The following is a 21,693-nucleotide window of genomic DNA, read 5'->3' as shown; positions in this document are numbered from 1 at the left end:
AGGCAAAAACGGTCTACACGGTCATCACGTTTTTGTTTTTCTAGGCCAGACATAGCAAGTGCTGCAAGCAGAATATCTTGAATTGTATTCTATATTCTTTACTGTCTTCATTAGGTTACTTATAGGATGATGGTCCCTCGGCTGTGTCAATATTTGGAGAGGTTCCCCATACAGAAAAACATTAAATTGCATATAATTGCACTGAATACTTCATTTTGAAAGCGAGCTCCATTTGTCTTTTTTTTTTGCTGGTAAACATTTTTCTCATTGTTATCTTATTTTGAACATCTCTCTTTGTGTTTGCAGTCATGAAGCTGCAGAGTCATCTGAAAAAAGTGGAAATGAAGAGAATGGAGAAGTGTCGAATGAAAATCGAGATCCAAATACAGCTCCAGGCAAATCCGTTAAACACAAGAAAAAGAAACACAAGCATCGGAGTAAACACAAGAAGCACAAGCACTCTTCGGAAGATGACAAGGACCGAAAGCATAAACACAAACACAAGCATAAAAAGCATAAAAGGAAAGAGAGTGAAGGCTTTGAGAAGGATGGTGATCACGCAATAAAAAGACCCAAGTTTGATGATTATGCTCTTCTGGAGGACTTGGAGAAACAGCGGGCAATGATAAAAGCTGAATTGGACAGTGAACTAATGGAAGGGAAGGTTCAATCGGGCATGGGCTTAATTCTGCAGGGTTATGTGTCTGACTCTGAGGAAGAGGGGGAAATCCATGAGAAGACTCACAATGGTGAAAGAGTTGCATCCAGTCGTGATGTTTCTGAAATGTTACCCACTAGGGACAGCAAAGTTAAACGGGAACCTATAGAATCTAAGCCTGTTTCGAGGAGGCGAAGTAAAAGCAGATCAAAAGACAGGACTAAACATACTAAATCTGAGAAAAAGAAAAGTAGGGTGAGTTCGGAACACAGAAAGGAGAAAGAAAAAGCACGAAGTAAATCGCACGAGCGGAAGCGATCAAAAAGTCCCATCAAAAGCAGCAAGTCTGGAGAAAAGCCAAAGTCTCCACCATCGACTAAAAGACGATCTCAAGAGAAGAATAAAAAATCAACTCCCACAGAAGATGGGACCAGGTCAAAGGATCGGAAGAATATAATAAATGAAAGCAAAACTAGGGAGCGAAGTAAAAAATCTAAATCTCCCACCGTGAAAAGGAGCAAGTCGGGGGACAGAAGTCAGAGATCCAAATCCAAAGAGCGCGAGAAGAGATCTAGAAAGTCTGAAATAGAAAAAGAAAAAAAACCTGTTAAGTCGCCATCAAAAGATGTTCCGTCTGGCAAGGAGAATCGATCGCCACTGAGGAAACCTGCACTTTCTCCGAAAAGGAGAAGCCTATCTCCGAAACATCGGGAAAAGTCGTCCAAACATAGTCGATCGCCTATTATTAATGATCGCGCACCTAAACCAAGTCAATCTCCCTCACGGAATATGTCCCCACCCAGAAGAGCTAAAAGTAGATCTATAGAACGAAGACGGAGAGAGAATGAACGAACAAGAGCTTTATCTCCAAGGTAATACAGCATCCTTATTTAACATTTATTGTGTTGTACAGCAATTATCGGAGAGTAATGCCACTGATTGCATTACTAGCCACAAAAGAAGCTTTTAATTTGTGCATTTTCATCAATATATTGCCTGTAACTCTTCGTTGCCTCGTTAACAACTGAGAGTTGAATGAAGCACGGGCTGATTGTTGCATCCCTTGACTGATCGACACTTTATGATGCTACAGAACCAATTTGAGGTCAGTCGGATTCTCTGGTTCCCATTACAGTCTACACTGAGACCTCGTAACAATAGTGATATAACCTACTCCAAATGGCCTGATACATTCAAACAATATTATTCTGACTCTTCAAGTGAGACTGAGTACCTATTTAATATGCACAACTGCAGGAGACATGTATAGCCTTTCAAGGTATTGCTGAGACAGTACAATCTACATCAGAGTTCGAATCCCTGAGATGTCTCAAACATTAAGATAAACTGGACAACTGTTTGGGAAACTGTTCTTTAAGAGCAGAATAATGTTTCAAACTTTAGACTGCATTCTCTAGCCAAAAGTACAGCCAGAGTTTGTCATACATACACACACACACACACACACACACACACACACACACACACACACACATCACATCAGGTGCCACCAGCGATGACACACATGGAGCTGAACACTTGGGACACTATTGTGTCAAACTAGTGGTACAGTCTACAGCATTGAGTACCTTAAAACAATCAGAGGCTGTTTGGTGTTCAAGTGTTGCAATTTGCAGGTTGTTGGGCAAAAGTCACCAGCTGTGCATAGTTGCTGGATACAGTTGGTGAAGGGAACAATCCTGTAAACATATGAAATTGATGGGCAGGCAAAGACCAGCTGGTCCATCGAGCCGGATGGCTGGAGCATCATGAATAAACACTTTTTCTTCCCTTCTGGACACAGTACTCCAGATGCGGTCTAACCAGCGACCTGTAAAGTGTTGAAATGATGTCCTTTGATTTACACTGATTCTATTATTACAATGCCCTGTTACCTTTAGCTACAGTTTCTCTACATTGGTCATGAACCTTCAGTGATCAGTGCACAATAACACCAAGATCTTTTCTCTTTCAAACACCTTCAGTATTGTTACCTGCAAATATTTTGGGCAACAACTTGCATGACGCTACATTTATCTAAATTAAACACCATTTGCCATTATGTAGCCCACTCCCCCAGCACATTTAAATCTTTGTATGAAAGTACACTGATACCCTGATGGGTTACCCCTCCTCGGGGTTGAAGTTAATTAAGCTCAGTCAGGAAAAGATGGTATCTATGCCCATCTAACAGAATGTAGTCACGTCGAAGTTTATTTTCTATGGTCGTGTTGCTTTTTCACTCGCCATTAGAATTTAAATTATCATCGGTCAGGTTTTCTTCTCACCCCAGCAGATAGTTCTGCAAGGAGAGTGGACTCCTTTATGTAGATGTTTTCAGGGCACGTTAACACTGATATGCTACATTAGGATGGAAGCATATGCACCTCCTTTTCTGAAGGACTTCCCTATTCACACTTGCATATTAAGGGAATTGAGGGATATGGGGATAGTGCAGGAAAGTGGAGTTGAGGTAGAAGATCGGCTGTGATCTGATTGAATGTCAGAGCAGGCTCGAGGGGCCGAATGGCCTATTCCTGCTCCTAATTGTTATGTTCACACGGTGCAATTCAATATTCATCTGTTGCATTGTGTAGTGATAGAAAAATGGTGTTGTGTTATACTGTGCTTTTTGTGGGAACTCTAGACTAGTGAGGCAAGCCTTTTTAACAACATGCAAATTCCGTTGTTCAGGGCCTGGCTTTGTAAAATCCATTGTCACTTTAATATGATTCCTGTTGCCATGGTAGAGCTAAAATGCACTTCACCATTTATTACTTGCTGGAGCATTCATATTGCTTGCTAAAGGCCTCTAGTGAGAGAAATCCCATGTTATATCTGTGCAATGCCCAAAAGATTGTTTGTGCTTTTGGAACCACATGAAGAAAAATGTGTGTCGTTATTTTAAGGTTTTTAATTCAACATTTGTGACTGAAGTATTGTCTCTATCAACTTTAGAACCAGGTCTCGAGATGAACCATTGAATAGGCTAGAACGATCCAGAGATGTAAGCACCTCTCGGTGGTCTCCAGCACGGAGAAGGGCCAGCAGATCTCCTATCCGCAGGCGATCGCGTTCACTCCTCAGACGAAGTCGTTCTCCAAGGAGGAAAAGCCGATCTAGAAGGAGGTAAATATTACATCTTGTTTCTGAAAATTGTTAACTTTCGGGTTAAATTATAATTAGGGAAATGTTTGACGCAGGAGGACAAGATTCAGACCACAGGAGTGTTGGGGTTTTTGAGTTGATTTCTTTCTCTCTCCCCTTGATCAAAATCTTAATTACTTTTTTAATCATCAACACTGAAAAGAACTGAAATGCTTCATCTGATACTTGTTTGTATTCTTATAAGCTTTTAATTCTGTGAGGGGATCAGCAGAATAAAAGCTTGATTGATCAGAAATGCTGAGTGTTCAACTCAAAAACAGAATTCAAATTCTATTCTGACTCACCATTTCATGACTGTCCTTGTTCCTCCAGGGGTATAGTGAGGGGGTGCTTCAGATTCCCATTATCCCCTGAATCATCAAAAAAAAGGAATCAGTGAATTTGGTGCAAATTAAAAATTGCTTAGATACATTATCCACCATGTAATGTATTAATGTAACAGATGTTTAGGTTTAAGCTGCTCCTTTTTGTCTACAGTTGTCTCTAGAGACGCATGTTATTTACAATAAAAACAGAAAATGCTGGAAAAACGCAGCAGGCCAGGCAGCATCTGTGGAGAGAGAGAAACAGAGTTAACGTTTCAGGTCGATGACCTTTTGTCAGAAGGGTTATTTGCACTTCTCTTTAATGAAGTTGAGCACAGCAGTATTTCATTTTTCATATTCCCTGACTTTAATTGGTTAAACATTTTTTAACATGTTGAAGTTGCTAGTTTAGTTAAACCTCTTGCTGCTCTGAAGCACAATGTGGAAATGGGGTAAGGAACAATTTTCTGCATAAATTGTACCTAAAACGATTATAAATTCCCCAGCCCCTCCTGAAACTGGTTAACTTCCTTACCTTGGATACCGAGGCAAGTTGCAACAGGCCAATTGCTAAAATAGCATGGAATTTTACATGTGGAGGCACCTTCACCAGTTCTCTCAAAGTGTTATCCACTTAGTTCCATATACCCTTTTAAATATTTCTTTAAAAAAATAAAAATTGTCTGTTTCCTTTTAAAAGTTACTGTTTCTGGTAGGGCATTCCATGCCTAACAACCCTCTGCGTATTAAAAAATAAACTAATCCCTCCGTTGTGCTCTTGGTGTCAAGTTTATTCTCTAGTTACTAATTTACTGTCGGTGGAAATAGTTATATCCTTTTTATCTTATCAAAACTCTTCATAATTTTGAACACTATCAGATCTCCTCTTAACTAGTTGCTCTAGTTTCATCTCTTCTAACTAAAGCTTTTCATGCCTGGTATAATAATTATCTCGAATATCTTCTGTAGATTTCCATAACCATGACAGCTTTCCTAAAGTAGGGCATCCAAACTGAACACACTGTACTAACTGTGGTCTAACCACGCATTTGTATTGGTTTAGCATTGCCTCTGCTTTTTACTCTGTCCCTATTTATAAAACCTAGGATCCCATACGATTTTTTTTACTCAACTTGTCCTCTTGCTTTTAAATATTTGTACATCTGAACCCCTAAATCACTTTCCTCAAGTTTTACCATTGTTTCTCTTTCCTTATTCCTACCAAAATATACCACTTCACAATTCTCTGCATTAAATTTCATCTCGTCTATCTCTCCAATTTATTAACCTGCATATGACCTTAAGTTATTTGAGGCACTCAACCATGCTCTCTGCTTCTGTATACATTAATATTATGCCTCCTATGTGCAAGTCTAGATCTTGGGTGCATTGGTCCCAATACTAACTCTTCAGGACATCACTGTTCACAGACTTCCAGTCTGAAAAAAAGCCATTAACCACTACTGTTTTTTGTCCTTTAAATTCCTATCGATGTTTTCGGTCCTTTGAATATGAAGTTAGTTATTGTGCCGCATTTCCATAATATCCTGCACCTTAATTTTACCAAAGAGTTCCTGTGTCACACCTTATCAAATACCTTTTGGAAAGCCAGAAACATATACAACATTCACATATTCCCCTCAGCACTAACAGGGAGCTTACTGGTCTTTATGGCTGGGTGATATCTTTACTTTATAGACCATTAAGGGAGCTTTCAAAATATGTGATTGTGCAAAGCTGTATTTAAAAAAAAAAAAAAACTATTCATGAACACAGTGAGTCCCTTCCTCCATTGTCTCAACTAAAGGATGAACATTTTCCAGTAGCTGATGTGGAAACCTTTGCTCGCTCTTCTGTTTTCCCCCCCCCCCCCGCCAACCTCACTACGCACGCACATCCCACCGTTGGCCTACAGCATTTTAACTGTCTCCCAACTGAGAGCTGTAGTAACTCAGAATAGTTCAGAAATTGAAACTGGGATCATCTGATTTATATAGCTTACTGCTACATCAGGCAGTGCCTTTACACACTAGGCTACAAGTGAATTTTCGCACCTCTATTTCTGTATCTGTGGCATGCCCAACTAAGATCCGTGGATTTTACCCAGCACACAAGCTGCAGTTATTCAGCCCCTGAGTTGCTGGTCCTCAATCACATTTTCTACTTGTACACCAACTATATTTCTTCTACAGTTAGGTTTATCTTCCTCAATTTTAGGACTCAAACCACCAGTGACGTAGCATCTCCTTTTCACCAGTGTGGTAGCACACTTTCCAATCCTCCATATCGATGAAGTTCAAGAAGTCAAACCTAACAGTGAAAAAAATACAACTTGAAAACAAGCACAAAGGTGAAGAATAATCCTTTGAAGAACAGTGCGAATCAGTATTGGACAAACAAATCAGGGAGCAACAAATTTAATAGCCTTTACACTGCTCCTCTTGGAATTTTAGTTTCTGTGTTGCAAAATTTTGATATTTGTTGTATTTGTTTAACTAGAAAACTTGTATTTTAACATGCAGTATTTCTTGAATTTGGTGTTATTATTTTTATGTGGCCTCTGCGATTCCATGCTATGTATTTTATCGGCTCTCTCAAAGTTAGCACAGTCCCTCTTTCATCCATTCTTTTCTCCCACAGGTCTCTGGATAGAGACTGGAATCGTAGAAGCAGATCTCGCAGAAGGCGATCCAGGTCACGAGGTCGACGTAGACGTAGAAGTGGAAGCAGAGACAAAGAAGACAAATTTAAAGGCAGTCTTTCTGAAGGAATGAAAGTTGAACAGGAATCTTCTGATGAAAAGTGAGATTCTTCGTTTAAAAGTACTCTGCCATAAGAGAACATGCTAAAAGTATGAGATGTGAGATTTTCCAAACCTTTTAGTAAGGGGGCTGTACGAGACTTATCAGCACGCAGCTCCGTAGAGAGTAATGCTGGTTGAACATGGTGCCCGAGTTGGGAAAGATCACCACTGGCCAGTTACACAGCATATTCATGTTTGCAGTGAAGGACTAAATGTACTTTACACTGACATGAGATTTTTCGTCTTGATTTTCCCCCCCACCCACCCACCCCCCCCCAAACTTCACCACTTGGAGCGGGGGAAAAGAACTATACCATATAGTTCTTCCTTTAAAAAAAGAATCAAAAGTGTTTGCATTCATTACACAGGCTATTGCAAATCAAGAAACAGTGGTGGGTGAGAATTTTTAAGTTGCAAATTACAAAATAAGTGTAGGCAAATGGTAGTAAAATTGGACCTTTCCTCCACTGTCAATTTCTTTTAAATGGAATGAGAACTAAGATTTTATGAATAAATTAGATTTTCTGTTTGTAGTGTACTATTGAATCCTTTTTGATTCTAGTTGCAGTGCTTACCTGGTTTTATGAACAACTTTCTTTAGTTTATATAGTAAAGAATAGTCAGCACGGATTTGAAAAGGGGAAAGTCATGCTTGACCAACCTTACTGCATTCTTTGAAGAAGCAACAGAGTAAACAAGGGTGATGTATTAGATGTAATAAATGTTGGATTTCGATAAAATTACTACATTCTGAGGCAGTCCCCCGGAGTTGAGGATGACTTGCTTCCACACTAAAATTAGTTCTAAGGTGACCGATGAGATCAATGCAGGATCTACAGTCTCTGTCACAGGTGGGGGAAGATGGTGGTTGGAGGGACGAGTGTGTGGGGTGCTTGATTTGTCGTACGCTCCTTCCGCTGTTTGTACTTGGCTTCCGCATGCTCACAGTAAAGAGACTCCGTGTTCGGCGCCTTCTCTGATGCTTCTCCTCCACTTTGAGTGGTTTTGGGCCAGGAATTCCCAAGAGTTGGACCACATAGTAGACTCAGGACCACGGTCGAGATGTGGAGTCGTGGACAAGTAGCAGAATGGATAGCAAGCTAGCTACAATACAAAGAGAGTAGGGGTTAAGGGTGGCTACTCAGACTGGCAAAAGGTAGGAGGTGGTGTTCCACAAGGATCGGTGCTGGGACCACTGTTCACCATTTATATAAACTATTTGGACTTTAAATCAGAAGTACAATTTCAAAATTTGAGGTTGACGCCAAATTGGGAGGTATAGTCAGTACTGAGGAAGACTGCGACAAATTGCAAGACGACATTAATAAACTTGCAGAATGGGCATGAAATTGGCAAATGAATTTCAATATATAGATATAAGTAAGGTGGTGCATTTTAATAGGAAGAATAAGGAGGCCACATAGTCCTTGGGAAAATAGGTCTAAATGGGGCAGAGGAGCAAAGGGAGCTAGGGTTTCAAATACACAGATCACAAAGTTATGACACAGGTTAATAAGGCCATAAAAAAGCAAACAAAACACTGGTTCATTTCTAGTGGGGTAGAATTGAAAATCAGACGTTATGTTAAACTTGTACTGAACCTTGGTTAGATCACAGAGTACTGTGTACAGTCTGGTCTCTATTATAAAAAGGATATAGACACACTGGGGAAGGCGATAAGATTTACAAGGATAATATGAGAACTGAGAGGTTATACCTATCAGGAAAGACTGATCAGACTGGGGCTCTTTACTCCAGAAAAGAGAAGGCTGAGGGGTGCCCTGATAGAGGTATTTAAGATTATGAAAGGGTTTAACTGGGTAGATGTAGAGAAAATATTTCAACTTGTGGAGAGTCCAAAACTGGGGGTCATGAATCTTAAGATAGTCGTCAATAAATCTAATAAGGAATTCAGGTGGAACTTCTTTACACAAGTTTAAGCTTGTTCAGTTTGTGATGTGTAATAAATGTAATGTTTTTTTTTAATCTAGTCTAGAGGATTTTGATGTAGAGGAAGAAGATGAAGAAGCTGTTATCCAACAAAGGCGTGAACAGAGATTGGCAATTGTTCAGGTATGGTTTCAGGCTTTAGAAAATATCTCAATTATCAGCTCATGGTGTTGGTTAGGAATAGTGAATGAAACTCAAAAAAGCAAGGGATTTAATAAAAGTTAACGCCTGTGTTAATGCTATAATAACGTGTTATTGCAAGAAGCTCCTCTTGGAGGCTTTTTATTTGTTGTGTGTTGCTATTTGGCCCAACTGGTCTATGCTGGTGGTTATACTCCAGATGAACTTCCTCCCACTCTAATTCCTATATTCCCATGAGTTTAGAAGATTGAGAAGTAATTAATAGAAACATATAAAATGCTTAAGGGGCTTGACAGGGTTAATGCTCAAGATGTTTCCCCTGGCTGGGGAATCTAGAACACTGGGGTCACAGTCTCAAAATAAAAGGTCGGCCATTTAGGTCTGAGATGAGAAATTTCTTCACTCAAAGGGTTGTGAATCTTTGGAATTCTGAGTATATTCAAGACAGAGGTCGATACATTTTTGGGAACAAAGGGAATTGAGGGATATTGGGATAGTGCGGGAAGGTGGAGTTGAGGTCGAAGATCAACCATGATCTTGTTAAATTGCGGAGCAGGCTCGAGGGAGCAAATGACCTCCTCCGGCTCCTAATTCTTTTGTTATGTTAATTACCTCTTCCCACCCTGCCTTCACTTCTCTCTCTTTCCTTCTCCCTCGTGTATGCATTAATACTGTCTGCTTCAACCACTTCATGTGGCAGCAAGTCCCACATTGTTGCCACTCATGAAAATCAATTCCTCCCAAATTCTTTATTTGATCTGTTAGTGGCTATCTTATATTTATGCCCTGCAAGCGGAAACAAATTCTCCACATGTACCCTGTCAAATCCCTTCATAATTTTAAAGAGTTGTAACTTGTCGTCGCTTGGTCTCTTTTCCAGCGAAAAGATCCCCAACCGTTTAATCTTTCCTGATAGTTGTATCCTCTCAATTCTGATAACCTTGTAAATCTTTTTCACATTTTCTGCAGTGCTTTAATATCCTTTGTAGTATGGAGACTAGAACTGCACATAGTACTCCCACGCATGGTTTAACCCAGGTCCTGGATAAATTTAGTTACCTCCCTGCATTTGTATTCTATTCCTCTGGAAATGAACTTGAGTACTTTGCACTCTTTGTAGCCTTATCAACCTGTGTTGCTTCATTTTGACATTTTTATTAAATAGTGTTAAGTTGGTACGGTTTACTCACAAATTTCTAAGTTGTGACATTAATTATATGTCCATATGGATTTAGTTATCTTGTCAGTCAGTCATAGGCGGCCCCTCGAATGAAGATGACTTGCTTCCACACCAAAAGGGATGAGTTCATAGATATTTCAATGAAGGACTCGATATTCCAGTCCTGAACTCCAGGCGTGGAAGATGCCTGTGCATGAATTTTTTTAACGTGTGGTGACTGTTGTACATCAGCAACCACGTGGGCTTGACAGAGCTAGGCCTTCATCCAGTGGCAAGGGTAAACCAGGACGACTGGAGACCTGCTCTGCTGCATGGACCTAGTGCGCACACAAATCGCAGTGTGGGCAGGCCCGTGCTGCCCCTGGGCCCTCGGTTATTTTGTACAACAGTAATGTAAGTTGCATCCACAGACTATACATGTTTTCTGCATGATGAGATTCAAAGCAATTCTTTTCATTAGTCACATACTAGTTTTGCCAGTCTCTCTGCATAATAAAGAATGAGAACCAACGATGCGGGTTAACATTTAGGAAAGTTATGGGGTTGAACTAAAACATAATTTCTCTCCTTTTATATTGTAGAAATATAGACACCCAAATGAAGACAGCAACATGTCTGGATTGTCTGAACCAAACAGTCCTCAGAGCAGCACCAGAAGCCGCTCTCCTTCTCCTGATGACATTTTTGAGCGAGCTGCAGCTGATGTCAAGGAGTACGAAAGGGAAAACGTTGATACGTTTGAGGCTTCTGTGAATGCCAAACGCAACCTCATGGCACTGGAGCAAAAAGAAGGTGCGGTTCAGAAATGTACATTTTAGCAGGTGTAAGAATTTCACAGGCATTTGCTGGGTAGAAGTTGGGCAAGTAGCCCAACTCCACCTGTGGATACCCGTTTCCAGGGATATATTAGATCTGCCAAGAAAATTCATGACCGATCGCAAGTTTCGGGTTTTTATATGCACAGCCCTTACAGGCACAAATACGCCCGTAGGGACTGCAAATTACAAGCCAATTAATTATTTTACCCCCCTTTGCTCTTACCTCCTCCACTGCTAAAGATGTTGGCTTCTTGCAGAAGTGCGGTTCCATGGCGGCCAAGCACCTTTTGGTACTTCGCCTGAATGGCAACACTTCAAGTCTGAGCCTTGACAGAGTGTTGATGGGCTTTTAAACTGTGGGGATATACAACCAAGCCCAATTCTTTCCTCAGCTGATGTTTGTACATTCCCTTTCCGCAAGTGTCGATAGTTATTGATCGAGTGGAACCCGGGCTAACTTTATGCTTGCCCGTCTAGGGGTACTGAATCAATAATTGTCCCAACTGACACCCTGGCTGAGATCAGCTAACTCAATACAGATTGGGAAATTGAAATTGGGACCTAAAACATTTTTGGTTGTTAACTGTTAAGTTTTATATCCTTTCCTGTAGTCATTGTAGGGGTCTTCTTCATTCCTCCAATAGTAGTTGGAGGTTTCAACCTACCTACAGGGTTTTGCCTCAAGTCTGGCAACCTTGTAGATATTTCTGCAAGCCATGTATTTGCATTGTTTCCTCTCCCATCTACTGCCCTTTCTTGCCCCCAGTGAGGGTCCTAAGCATCCTCAAAGACATTTAAGCTAGACAGCATGTGCCTCAAGTAGTTGAACGGTCCCTATTTTATAGCTCCCTACTGATTTCCTTATCCTGTGTACAAGAAGTTCCTCATCTAAGAGAAAGCTCCGTTTCATCTGAGAAAGAAACTGCGAAAGTGGCATAACGGGCTTTATTCATGAGCTGCCACATCTGCTTGTGGCTTCTATAAAGCCGAGCAAGTTAGGCTTGTATGCATAACTCACCATTACCAGGTACAGACTAACGTGGACATCACCAGCCAAACAGCAAAATTAAATTCAGTAGTCAGTCATGGATGTCCTTGATGAAGGGCCAGGATGTCTATCTAGTGCATTTCCTTCTGCCGCATTGCTTAACTGAGGATATCCAGTGTTCTACCTGACTTAATAAGGAGCGTAGTGGAGCTGCCGTTGTCTGCAGCAAGCACTCGGTGAAAGCTGTGTTGGATATCTTCAAGAAGAATCAGCAAAGCAGTTGTGGGAACAGTCCAACCATAAAGACTCTGCGACAACCTCTCCCTGTCCAAGCCACAGTTGTCACTTTGCAGACATTCACCACAGGAACTAAACATTCCTGTCAATATTCCAACATTAATGAAATTTGAATAAAAATCTCAATAGTCAATACACAAATTTCAGTTTAAACCAGTGATAATATAAATGGTCCATTTTGGAAACCATTTGAAAATCACAATGTGAGTCATGAAGCATTTCTTCTGTTTTCTATACCAAGCAGCCAGAAACGATGTGTATCTCATGTTGGAGACTTTTCAAGATCCTTGCACTTATAGTTTGCCTCCAACACCCTTTCCAAGTTTGAATACAGTGGTTTCCATCAAATTGATTTAAAAATGACGAATGTATTGGGTTTTTTGGGGGGGAGGAGGGAGGGTTGGTCAAGAGTGTTTTCTTCCTAATGCTTTACATGTGCAGTTTTCTCTCTTTCCAGGGTCTGTAGTGAATTGAACCTATTTGCAATGTTAGATGTGTATTTGAAGTTCTGGACAGTGTTGAGTGAAATTAATTATTTTTATTTCCAGGAGCCGCTCTGAAAAAGCCAACCGTTCCAGATATGTTTACCGAATCTGATGACATGTTTGCTGCCTATTTTGATGTATGTATGCTCTACCTCGATTAATAAAAAGGTCACATAGTGCTAAAGGTTGTGCTTGTCATCTCCAACTCGCCTTGTTTTTTTTCTGTGATAAATATTAACTGTTTTTGTTTAACTTAATAGTTTGTGTATCAAAACCTGCCTTTTATTGCTTCAAATATACTTTAAGATTTTGTTGAACAGAAGCTTTGAGGTTTACATTGTATTTTCCAACCTGACCATCTTGATTCAAATACCACACAGTTGAAGCTTTAAAGCTCCGTTACTACCTAATGAGACTATGTCCACTGCAGCAAGCCTTGGAATTGTGGTTTATTAGTTAATAATCTAGTACATATATATTTTATTTTCAGTTTGAAGCTTCAAGAGAATATTCCATTTCCAAATTATCGAGCAAGAGCATACAAAATCAGAAGTCTTTGAGCTTGTAACTGACTCCGTTTTTGTGTATTTCCAAAACTATGTTCTTCTATCTTTGTTTTTGCCTCTTGCCTTTCCTCAAATATCTTGCCCTATTGTGATCTCTGTCTTTCCAGTGCTCTAGTTTCAGGGCTGGACACACCTAATCTTTTGAAACAAAATCATAAATCTCTGGAGCAAAATTATATTTTAATGTTATTTTTTAAGTCTACCCGTTGCTTGCACCCCACTCGTGCAATATTTTCATTGCCGACAATAAATACAGCTCAAACCTTTTGATTCTGGTTAACTGCCAAAATAACACACACAAAATTGAAAGAGCAACAAATTAATGTTTCTTGCATTAGTGTGTTAAATTAACTTGCTTCAAGCATACCCCAGAGTATCTAACATGTCTAATATTACAGTATTAAACTCTAATGTAAAAAATGATTAATGTAAAAACTTACCACATTGCCTTACAGCCAATATTTCTGTCCAAGTGGGAGTTTCAGAAATGCCTTATTTTCAGTGATATAAAACTGCCAATAGCACTTGCATTTCTTGATCCTTTCTGTACCCCCAACTCGGACCTAAATACTCTACCTCTATTACCAACAAAATGCAATGCCCAAGCAGTTTCAGAGAGCACCCACGGAAAGTCTTTGTCGTTACACATGGTAGTGTCATCACATTAGAAGTATGGAAAATTTTAACATGGGGATGTAGAGAGGCTTGTGGGAGGAGCAGATGTAATTCAATATATTTTTTAAAATTAAGTAATACATTTTGGAAATAATATTGGGAGAACAAATACACCTTAAATGACCCAAGATTTTAAGTGGAGTAGTGGTGCAGATGGACCTTGATGTGCAGATACTTGGGTCATTCAAGGTGGCAGCAGAAGCAGGTGAAGCCAACAGAATTGTTGGTTTTGCATCGGGAGACATAGAATACAAAAGCAAGGAGGTAATGATCAACCTGTGCAAAACCGTAGATTACTGTTGGGGGTTGCAAGAAGTTTTGGACACCCCATTACAGGAAAGATATAAAAGTATTGGATAAGTTGCAGCATAGATTCCTTCGGCTGTTACCAGCGATGAGGGATTGTAATTATGAAGAGAGGATATTGAGAGTCTGGCTTTTTTTTCTACTAGAGCTGAAAAGTTTGAGGGGTTGGCCTGATAAAGGCCTTCAAGAATATGGAAGGTTACAATAAGATAAATATTGATAGATTGTTGGCAGTGATTGTCAAACTGGTAACAATAGCGCACACATTTAATCACAAATGAGGTTTTAGAGGGTGGTTAGAATGTGCAATTCCCTGCCACACGTTTTGAAAACAATGTTGATAAATTCTTTAGAAAAGGAATTAATATAGTTGCTTGAAAAGAAGATGCTTGTAGGAGAGAGAGATTCGACTGGGTAACTCATAGAGGAAAGAACATTTGATGGGCCAAATGATCTATTTCTCAGTTTTAATATTCTATGTACATAATATATAGCAGCCCCAACACTGATTTCCTCCACTCACTACATCTTTCCATTTTTACCCCTAGCCTTTTCTTTCTGCCTGCAATAATCTGTGATCTTATGACCCTTAATTTTACTTGTTATTATCTATGCATAGGTTTTTTTCACATGGTATTGTGTGACAGCTTTTGAAAATCCACTTTTTCCTTTATCCTTGCTATTTCATCAAATAATTCTACACAATTGGTCAAAGATAACATGCCTTTTAGAAATCTGTGCTGACTGGCTCTGAATATTGTTTCTCAAAGTGCTTGTCAATTTCATCATGTATTATAGACTTGTGTATATATTATGAGGTGAAGAGAAAGAAAGATTGATTTCAAGAGTCTTAGCTGTAACTACTTGGAAGCATAAATGATCAATAAAACCCTGAGATCTAAAGTATATATGTTTTATTTCCAGAGTGCTCATCTGAGAGCTGCTGGATTTGGAAAAGATTTCAAAGAGAATCCCAACCTCCGGGATAACTGGACTGATGCAGAAGGCTACTATCGTGAGTATTCAAAAATTCTTTCCCCATCTCCTATAAGTATCAAAGTGAGAAAGGAGGGCTTAATAAAATGATGCATCCTCTGCCTCGACCACATAATCTAGGCTGTCACTTCATCACTGTACTGAGTGGGGGTGCTGACTTCCAGATGAGACGTAAACAGAAGTCTCGTCTGCCCTCTTAGATGGAGGTAAAAAGTACTTGAAGAGCATGAGAGTCTTCTTGGTGTTCTGGCCAATACTTATCCCTCAAACAAAATTAATACAACAGATTATCTGCTCATGTATTTCATTGCTGTTTTGTTTCCCTACATTACAACAGTGACTACATTCAAAAGTATTGAATTGACTATAAAGAGCTATGGGACATCCTGAGATCATAAAAGGGGCTATATAAATGCAAGTTCTTTCTTTCGATTTGATTTGTTGTATACTAAAACAAGTTTTGAAAGTACAGCTTTTGAAGATCTGGTTTGTGATCTGGTTATTTTTTTCTTAATTGAGCAAAATGATCCCGATATACCCATAATATCTTAATCTGCAGTGTAAAATTATTTGTTGTAATACAGGTTGTACCTTTTTTTGGTCCGGCAACATCCCTGGTCCGGCATCATTCCCGATGGGGAGATCGCGACCTGCGCTGTGTCCTGGGGCTGGCCGTTCCTCTTCTCCCCGCTGCCTCCGGTGTTACCTCCTTGGTCGGGTCGGTGCGGAGAGGGAGCAAGGAGCGTGGCGGCTGACTGAGACATTGAAGTTGGGCCTGAGAAATGCTGCACAGTAGGCTTCTGTGCACCACATGCGCAGAACGCGGCCCGGTCGTTGTCAGCAGTACCTGGTAAGTCTAGGGTACTGCTGACAAAGCTAGGGTCAGCGTGACCTCCCGTGGTCCGGAAAATTCTCTGGTCCGGCACCATTCAGGTCCCAAGGGTGCCGGACTGGAGAGGTACAACTGTAGTAAGAATTATGTTCTAATGCTTATTGGGATTGCCACTGCTGAGGACTGAAACCCTTCCACTTTTGCGATTCATTTGTCAGAATCGATCATTCCCAGGTTAGCGTTGATTACATACAGAGTCGAGCTCTCGTTACTCTGCCTCAAATATTCATTCTTACAAACTTTTCATTCTTTGTTTTATTCTCTACATAAGTTTAGATTGAGTTGATTGCAATAGGGGAAAATTGTACAATGCTGTACCAAGGGCTACGCTCGCTTTAGCCTTGCAATCTTTCCCTGTTTTTTATGTTTTGAGCGCGTCATGGCCTTAAAACTGAGGGAAGACCTTTTTCTCTCATCTACAGGAATGTGTCATTGTTGCTGTTCCAGTAGGAAAACTCCTTAATGCTGCTTTTCTGCCTTGTGAATTGGTAACCAGTTCCATTTGTAGCCATAACGGTTGTATTTTTGGCACTGGCTTCTCTTTGAGTTGGTCATAGGAACAGGTGTTGGCAATTCAGCTCACTAAACATGCTCCACCATTGCTAGCTCCTTATATTTTAACTGCAATGCTCTGGCCTTCATTACTGTTAATATTCATGTTTCCCAAGTATCTATCGTCCTTTTGAATGCTTTCATCTGCATCCATGGTTTTCAAGGGTTGTGTGTTTCCCATTCGTCACCAACAACATGCCATTAGACTTTTTGATAAACCTGTGAACCAGCTTTTAATTTATGCACTTGGATCCATAGATCTTTGTTCATCTACCCTATCTTTCCCTATGGGGCTAATTTAATGCTTCAAGCAAATAGCCAGGCTCGCAAGGAGCATGTGTTAGAGAATAGGGGCTACAATCTGCCTTTCAGCAAGGGCTCCTCACTTGGAATGTAGGATTGGGGAATTAACCTTAGTAGCCCGATCTGTCATTCTTGTGATCCTAATTTGTTAAACGGCACCGGCTGTCATTCCGCCCACTTGGTGGAAAGCTGGAGCCATTACAGCATGTCAATCTGTCAACATTACTTGTATCCCAACTGTGCTGCCCCATAGCTCTCAATCAATTCCTTAGTTATACCGCAAGATTGCCGCCGGTCCCAGTGTCCTACATTTTAGCAAGTAAATCTCTTGAGAACCTATTTAAATATGTTCTGAGAATCCATGTCTGTGACATCGATGACCTGCAAAATCATCTGAAATAACCATCAAATATTTCTACTGGGTTAATTTGACGTGGCCTACCTTTTAATAAAACCATGCTGTCCGCCCCCATCCTGTCCTTAGCAGTTTTTACTTTTTAAATGCACACTTATTTAGTTCCTGACAATGTCTTCTAATAATTTTCCTCCTGCGAACATTAAAACTGCTGGTGTGTAGTTACCTTGTCCCTTCCTCCCTTTTTGAATAAAAATTTAATGTTTGTTACCTTCTAATCCTCTGGCCTTATCCCTGGATTCATGGTCCTTTTGAAAGATTGACTATTGCATACTCATTCTTTGACTTTCTTTTAATAACATGGTGCAAACTTTCTGAGCCTAAATATTTTTCTGGCTTTATTCCTATTGAGACATCCATGACTGTTTTTATGTTTATACTAATTTGAGAGAGTTTCTCCTCTTTGATCTCTAGTCTTCCCTGTACCTCTGGTGTCATATCCATTGTAACTGAAGCAAAAATGTTTCTCCTCTCTGAAGCCTTTTCTTTTGGCTCAAGATCTTTTAACAAATAGAAGCTTGTTTAATTCTGTACTCGAGCAAAACGTTAGAATCTGATACTTAACTACAGAACTTGTCGCCAATAGTGTCCTTGTTGCTGTCTAATGAACCACGATTTTGAAGAGTGGAAAGGTGTTTTCTCTCAAGGCTATGTTGAGGAAGACTAAAATACTGAAAATTGACTAAGAATTGGACAGCTTTTCTCAATATACCTTCTCACCTACCGCCAGTGAATTTTCAGAATTGGTTCTGTAATTCAAATTACCTTGTAAGTCCGAAGGATTCATTTGCGACAAAGTTGGGACAGACTGAACCTGACAGGCTATGGTGTCTGACATTCCTGCATCCCAGAGTTCCTTACCAGTCTCATTCTATTTCCACAGCATTATAGATAGTGAGTCATTTCCCATAGCTTGTGGCACTGAACCATCTGTCATGAAGTATTTCAGGGCAAGGATATACCCATGCTAAGCAACTGATGCAATGGTCAGAGTTCTTCCAACAAATGTACATCTGCCTGGCTTTAGTTGCCTTAATTGATGCTGTGGGGGGGGTGGGGGAGGGGTGGTATTAGTTTCTCTTTGGGGGTGGGGGAGGAGGGGGGTGGAGGAGGAGGAGTTGCTGCAAGCTGCTGTTGATTTAAAATTATTTTCTCTTCCCATATGCAGCTCTCCAAGTCACACACCAGTTCCAGCTGAGAGGGCAAGTAAGAGACCTTCCAGGCACCTGCCAGGACTGCTATTAAGCTGGCCTCCAGGAGGCACATAAGAAGAGTCCCATGGTGACTTCTCTCTGGCACAAGCCCACATTTGACCATACCTTGGTAATGAGCGTTCAAGCTCTAAAATGGTACAAGACCGTGCTGCGAATGATAGTAAGGATTTAGAACAGATCTGTAGGTCTTGGGTTAAACTGAGCTAAGACCTCACCAATCATTTCAATTGTCCACATTATGAAAAAGTTACAGTATCTGCACTGAACAATTCAGTCCACAGTCCTTTAGTCAACCCATCCTAAATTGGCATTTTAATGTGATAAAATGTTTTGATCTGGTATGTTTGTTAGCAGTGCCAGAAAGTGGGCAATTGTATTTGCTCCCCGTGATATTCTGCTTGATTCAAACTGGTCCTCAACCATGTTGACATCAAGTAATGAGTTGCTTCCCAATAGGGAGGAAAAGTTCAAGGGGAAATTGACCCACTTCTGAAACACGGGAACTTATTCAAGTGCTCTCCTTAGCCAGCGAATAATGACACTAGTGGATCTAACAAGGGAGAGGACACTGAAGGAAGAACACACACCGTAAACTAGCTGCAGGAAGTACTAACTTAAGTAATAATTATAACAAATTCTAAAGAAATCACAGGTTAGATAAGTGGAAAACTGTAGATCCTGTCAACCTGACCGTGCATTTGTTAATCATAAGTAATCCTTGGCCACTTGAGGAAAGGTTCTCTTGCCTTACTTTCATGCAACATCATTGTTTGAACTGTAACCCATTGTAAATGTTCATCTGTGTTTTGCAGGAGTAAATATCGGGGAAGTTCTCGATAAGCGTTACAGTGTATATGGTTACACTGGTCAAGGAGTTTTCAGTAATGTTGTACGTGCCAGAGACATGGCAAGAGCTAGCCAGGAGGTGGCAGTCAAAATCATCAGGAACAATGAGCTCATGTAAGTCTCTTGAAGTGAAGTTTGGACTGTGCCAAGGTCCTGACATGAGATCATAGTTATGGTGCCATTCTACTCTGCCAAGTGTGACTTGTATAATTGCCAGAATGTGCAAGCAACATGACTGTAGCAAATGCATCAGAAACACAAGTATTATGCAATAGCACATGTAAAAACTGATAAGGTGGCGGGAGAGACCTTTTAGTTACATCCCCTTTCGTAGGCATTGGGGGTTATATAAGGAAATAAAGAAAAGACCAATCCATCACTATGGCAATCAACCATGCAGAGCAGGATGGTCCAAGTCTTTGGTTTGGCAGTGGGGTGCTATTCAGAGTAGACTCATCTGCCCTTTTCTGAAAGCATTTAAAGGCCTGCAAACTATAGAACTAATTGTTGAACTATAAAAAGGACGAAGAGATGGAACACTAGACTGACTAATTTTCTCATTCATTTTGAAATATATTTCTATGATTGTTTTTAAAGTTTGGGCAACTATGACCTTATTTATAAGGAAACATACTGTTTCTACTTTGCATATGGATCATAGAATAATAGAATCATATAACACAGAAGGAGGCCATTCGACCCACCGTACCTGTGCTAGCTGTTTGGAAGCACTTTCCAATTTAGTTCCGCACCCCAGCTTACTCTCCATAACCCTGCACTCTTCAAGCACATGTCCAATTGCCTTTTGAAAGTTCCTGTGGAATCTAATTCCACCACCCTTTCAGGTAGTGCATTCTTGATCTAAACTCCCTGTTTAAAAAAAGAAAAACTCTCCTGATGTCCCCATGAGTTCTTTTGGCAATTACTTTAAAGCTATGAACTCTGATTACTGAAACACTTGCTAGAGGAAACGGTTTTTTCATACTTGCTCTATGAAAACCCCTCATAATTTTGAATACCTCCTATTGGCACTCTCCTTTAACCGGCTCTGCTCCAAGTAGAACAGTCCCAACTTCTCTAAGCTCTCCACGTAACTGGAAGTCCCTCGTCCCTGGTATCATCCTGGTACACCGCCTCTACCCTCTCCAAAGCCTTGACATCCTTTCTAAATTGTTGTGCCCAGAATTGTACCCAGTACTCCAGCTGAGGTCTAAGCAGTGATTTGTAAAGGTTTAGCACGACTTCCCTATTTTTGTATTCAATGTCTCTATATTTACAAAGTCAAGTAACCTGTACGCTTTCTTAACTGCCTTAATTTGCCCTGCCACCGTGTCAAAGATTTGTGAATAAACACTCCAGGTCCAGCTGCTCTTTACATGCCATCAAAATAGTACAATTTAGATTATGTTGCCCTTCCATGTTCCTCCCAAAGAGCATCACTTCATACTTATCTGCATTAAATTGCATCTGTCATGTGTCTGTCCATTTCATCAGTCTGTTTGTCTTCCTGATGTCTGCTACTATCCTGCTCACTATTTACTACGTTGCGAAGTTTTGTATCATCTGCAAACTTCAAAATTCAAGTCCAGGTCATTTTATATATAACAAGAAAATCAATGGTCCTAATATTGACCCCTGGGGAGCCCACTTTGTACTTCTCTCTAGTCAGAAAGACATCCATTCACTACTAGTCTTGCCTCTTATCCCTTAGCCAATATTGTACCTGATTTACCACCGTCCCTTTAATACCATGTGCTTCTATTTTGCGAATAAGTGGTACTTTTCAAATGCTGCCTTCATCATCCCTCTTTGTTACCTCATCAAATAAATTTGATCTGTGGACATGTCATGCATAATTTGCCCATGGAAACATTATGAATTAAATTCTGAACTACTACAATAATTATTGTTTGCTGTGAACTACCAAATCCAAGTATAGACCATCTGGTTTAAAAAAAAAATTGAAAAATACAGAAATAGTACAAATGATCATTCCTCATATGTGGGCTCTGATGCTGTGTGTTGGCTGATATTCAGTTGTGAGGAACGTCACAGCTCAGCCCCATGTTATCCTCCCCAACATCGCCGTGTGCATTTCCAGCAGAAGTTGCATGATCAGCCATGATCATATTGAA

At 40.2% G+C, this 21,693-nt stretch overlaps 1 protein-coding gene across 4 annotated transcripts in view; it reads left to right on the top strand.

Annotated features, from left to right (window-relative positions):
• Window positions 1-21,693, top strand: part of LOC139264232 (serine/threonine-protein kinase PRP4 homolog) — a 51,896-nt gene that overhangs the window by 14,619 nt on the left and 15,584 nt on the right. For all 4 annotated transcript variants that reach the window (XR_011593299.1, XR_011593298.1, XR_011593297.1 and 1 more), the window contains exons 2-9: window positions 307-1,530; window positions 3,617-3,787; window positions 6,772-6,933; window positions 8,926-9,007; window positions 10,787-10,997; window positions 12,857-12,930; window positions 15,265-15,355; window positions 19,525-19,672. Coding sequence is in view for 1 of the 4 variants with exons in the window: in XM_070880372.1 (XP_070736473.1) it covers window positions 307-1,530; window positions 3,617-3,787; window positions 6,772-6,933; window positions 8,926-9,007; window positions 10,787-10,997; window positions 12,857-12,930; window positions 15,265-15,355; window positions 19,525-19,672 (2,163 nt within the window). In the remaining 3 variants the exon portion in view is untranslated. The remainder of the gene's footprint in view (window positions 1-306; window positions 1,531-3,616; window positions 3,788-6,771; window positions 6,934-8,925; window positions 9,008-10,786; window positions 10,998-12,856; window positions 12,931-15,264; window positions 15,356-19,524; window positions 19,673-21,693) is intronic.

Source organism: Pristiophorus japonicus, chromosome 5 (assembly GCF_044704955.1).
Source record: "Pristiophorus japonicus isolate sPriJap1 chromosome 5, sPriJap1.hap1, whole genome shotgun sequence".
NCBI classification, from domain to species: Eukaryota; Metazoa; Chordata; class Chondrichthyes; family Pristiophoridae; genus Pristiophorus; species Pristiophorus japonicus.
Note: the sequence above shows the minus strand (reverse complement) of the source record. Positions and strands in the feature narration are given on the sequence as shown.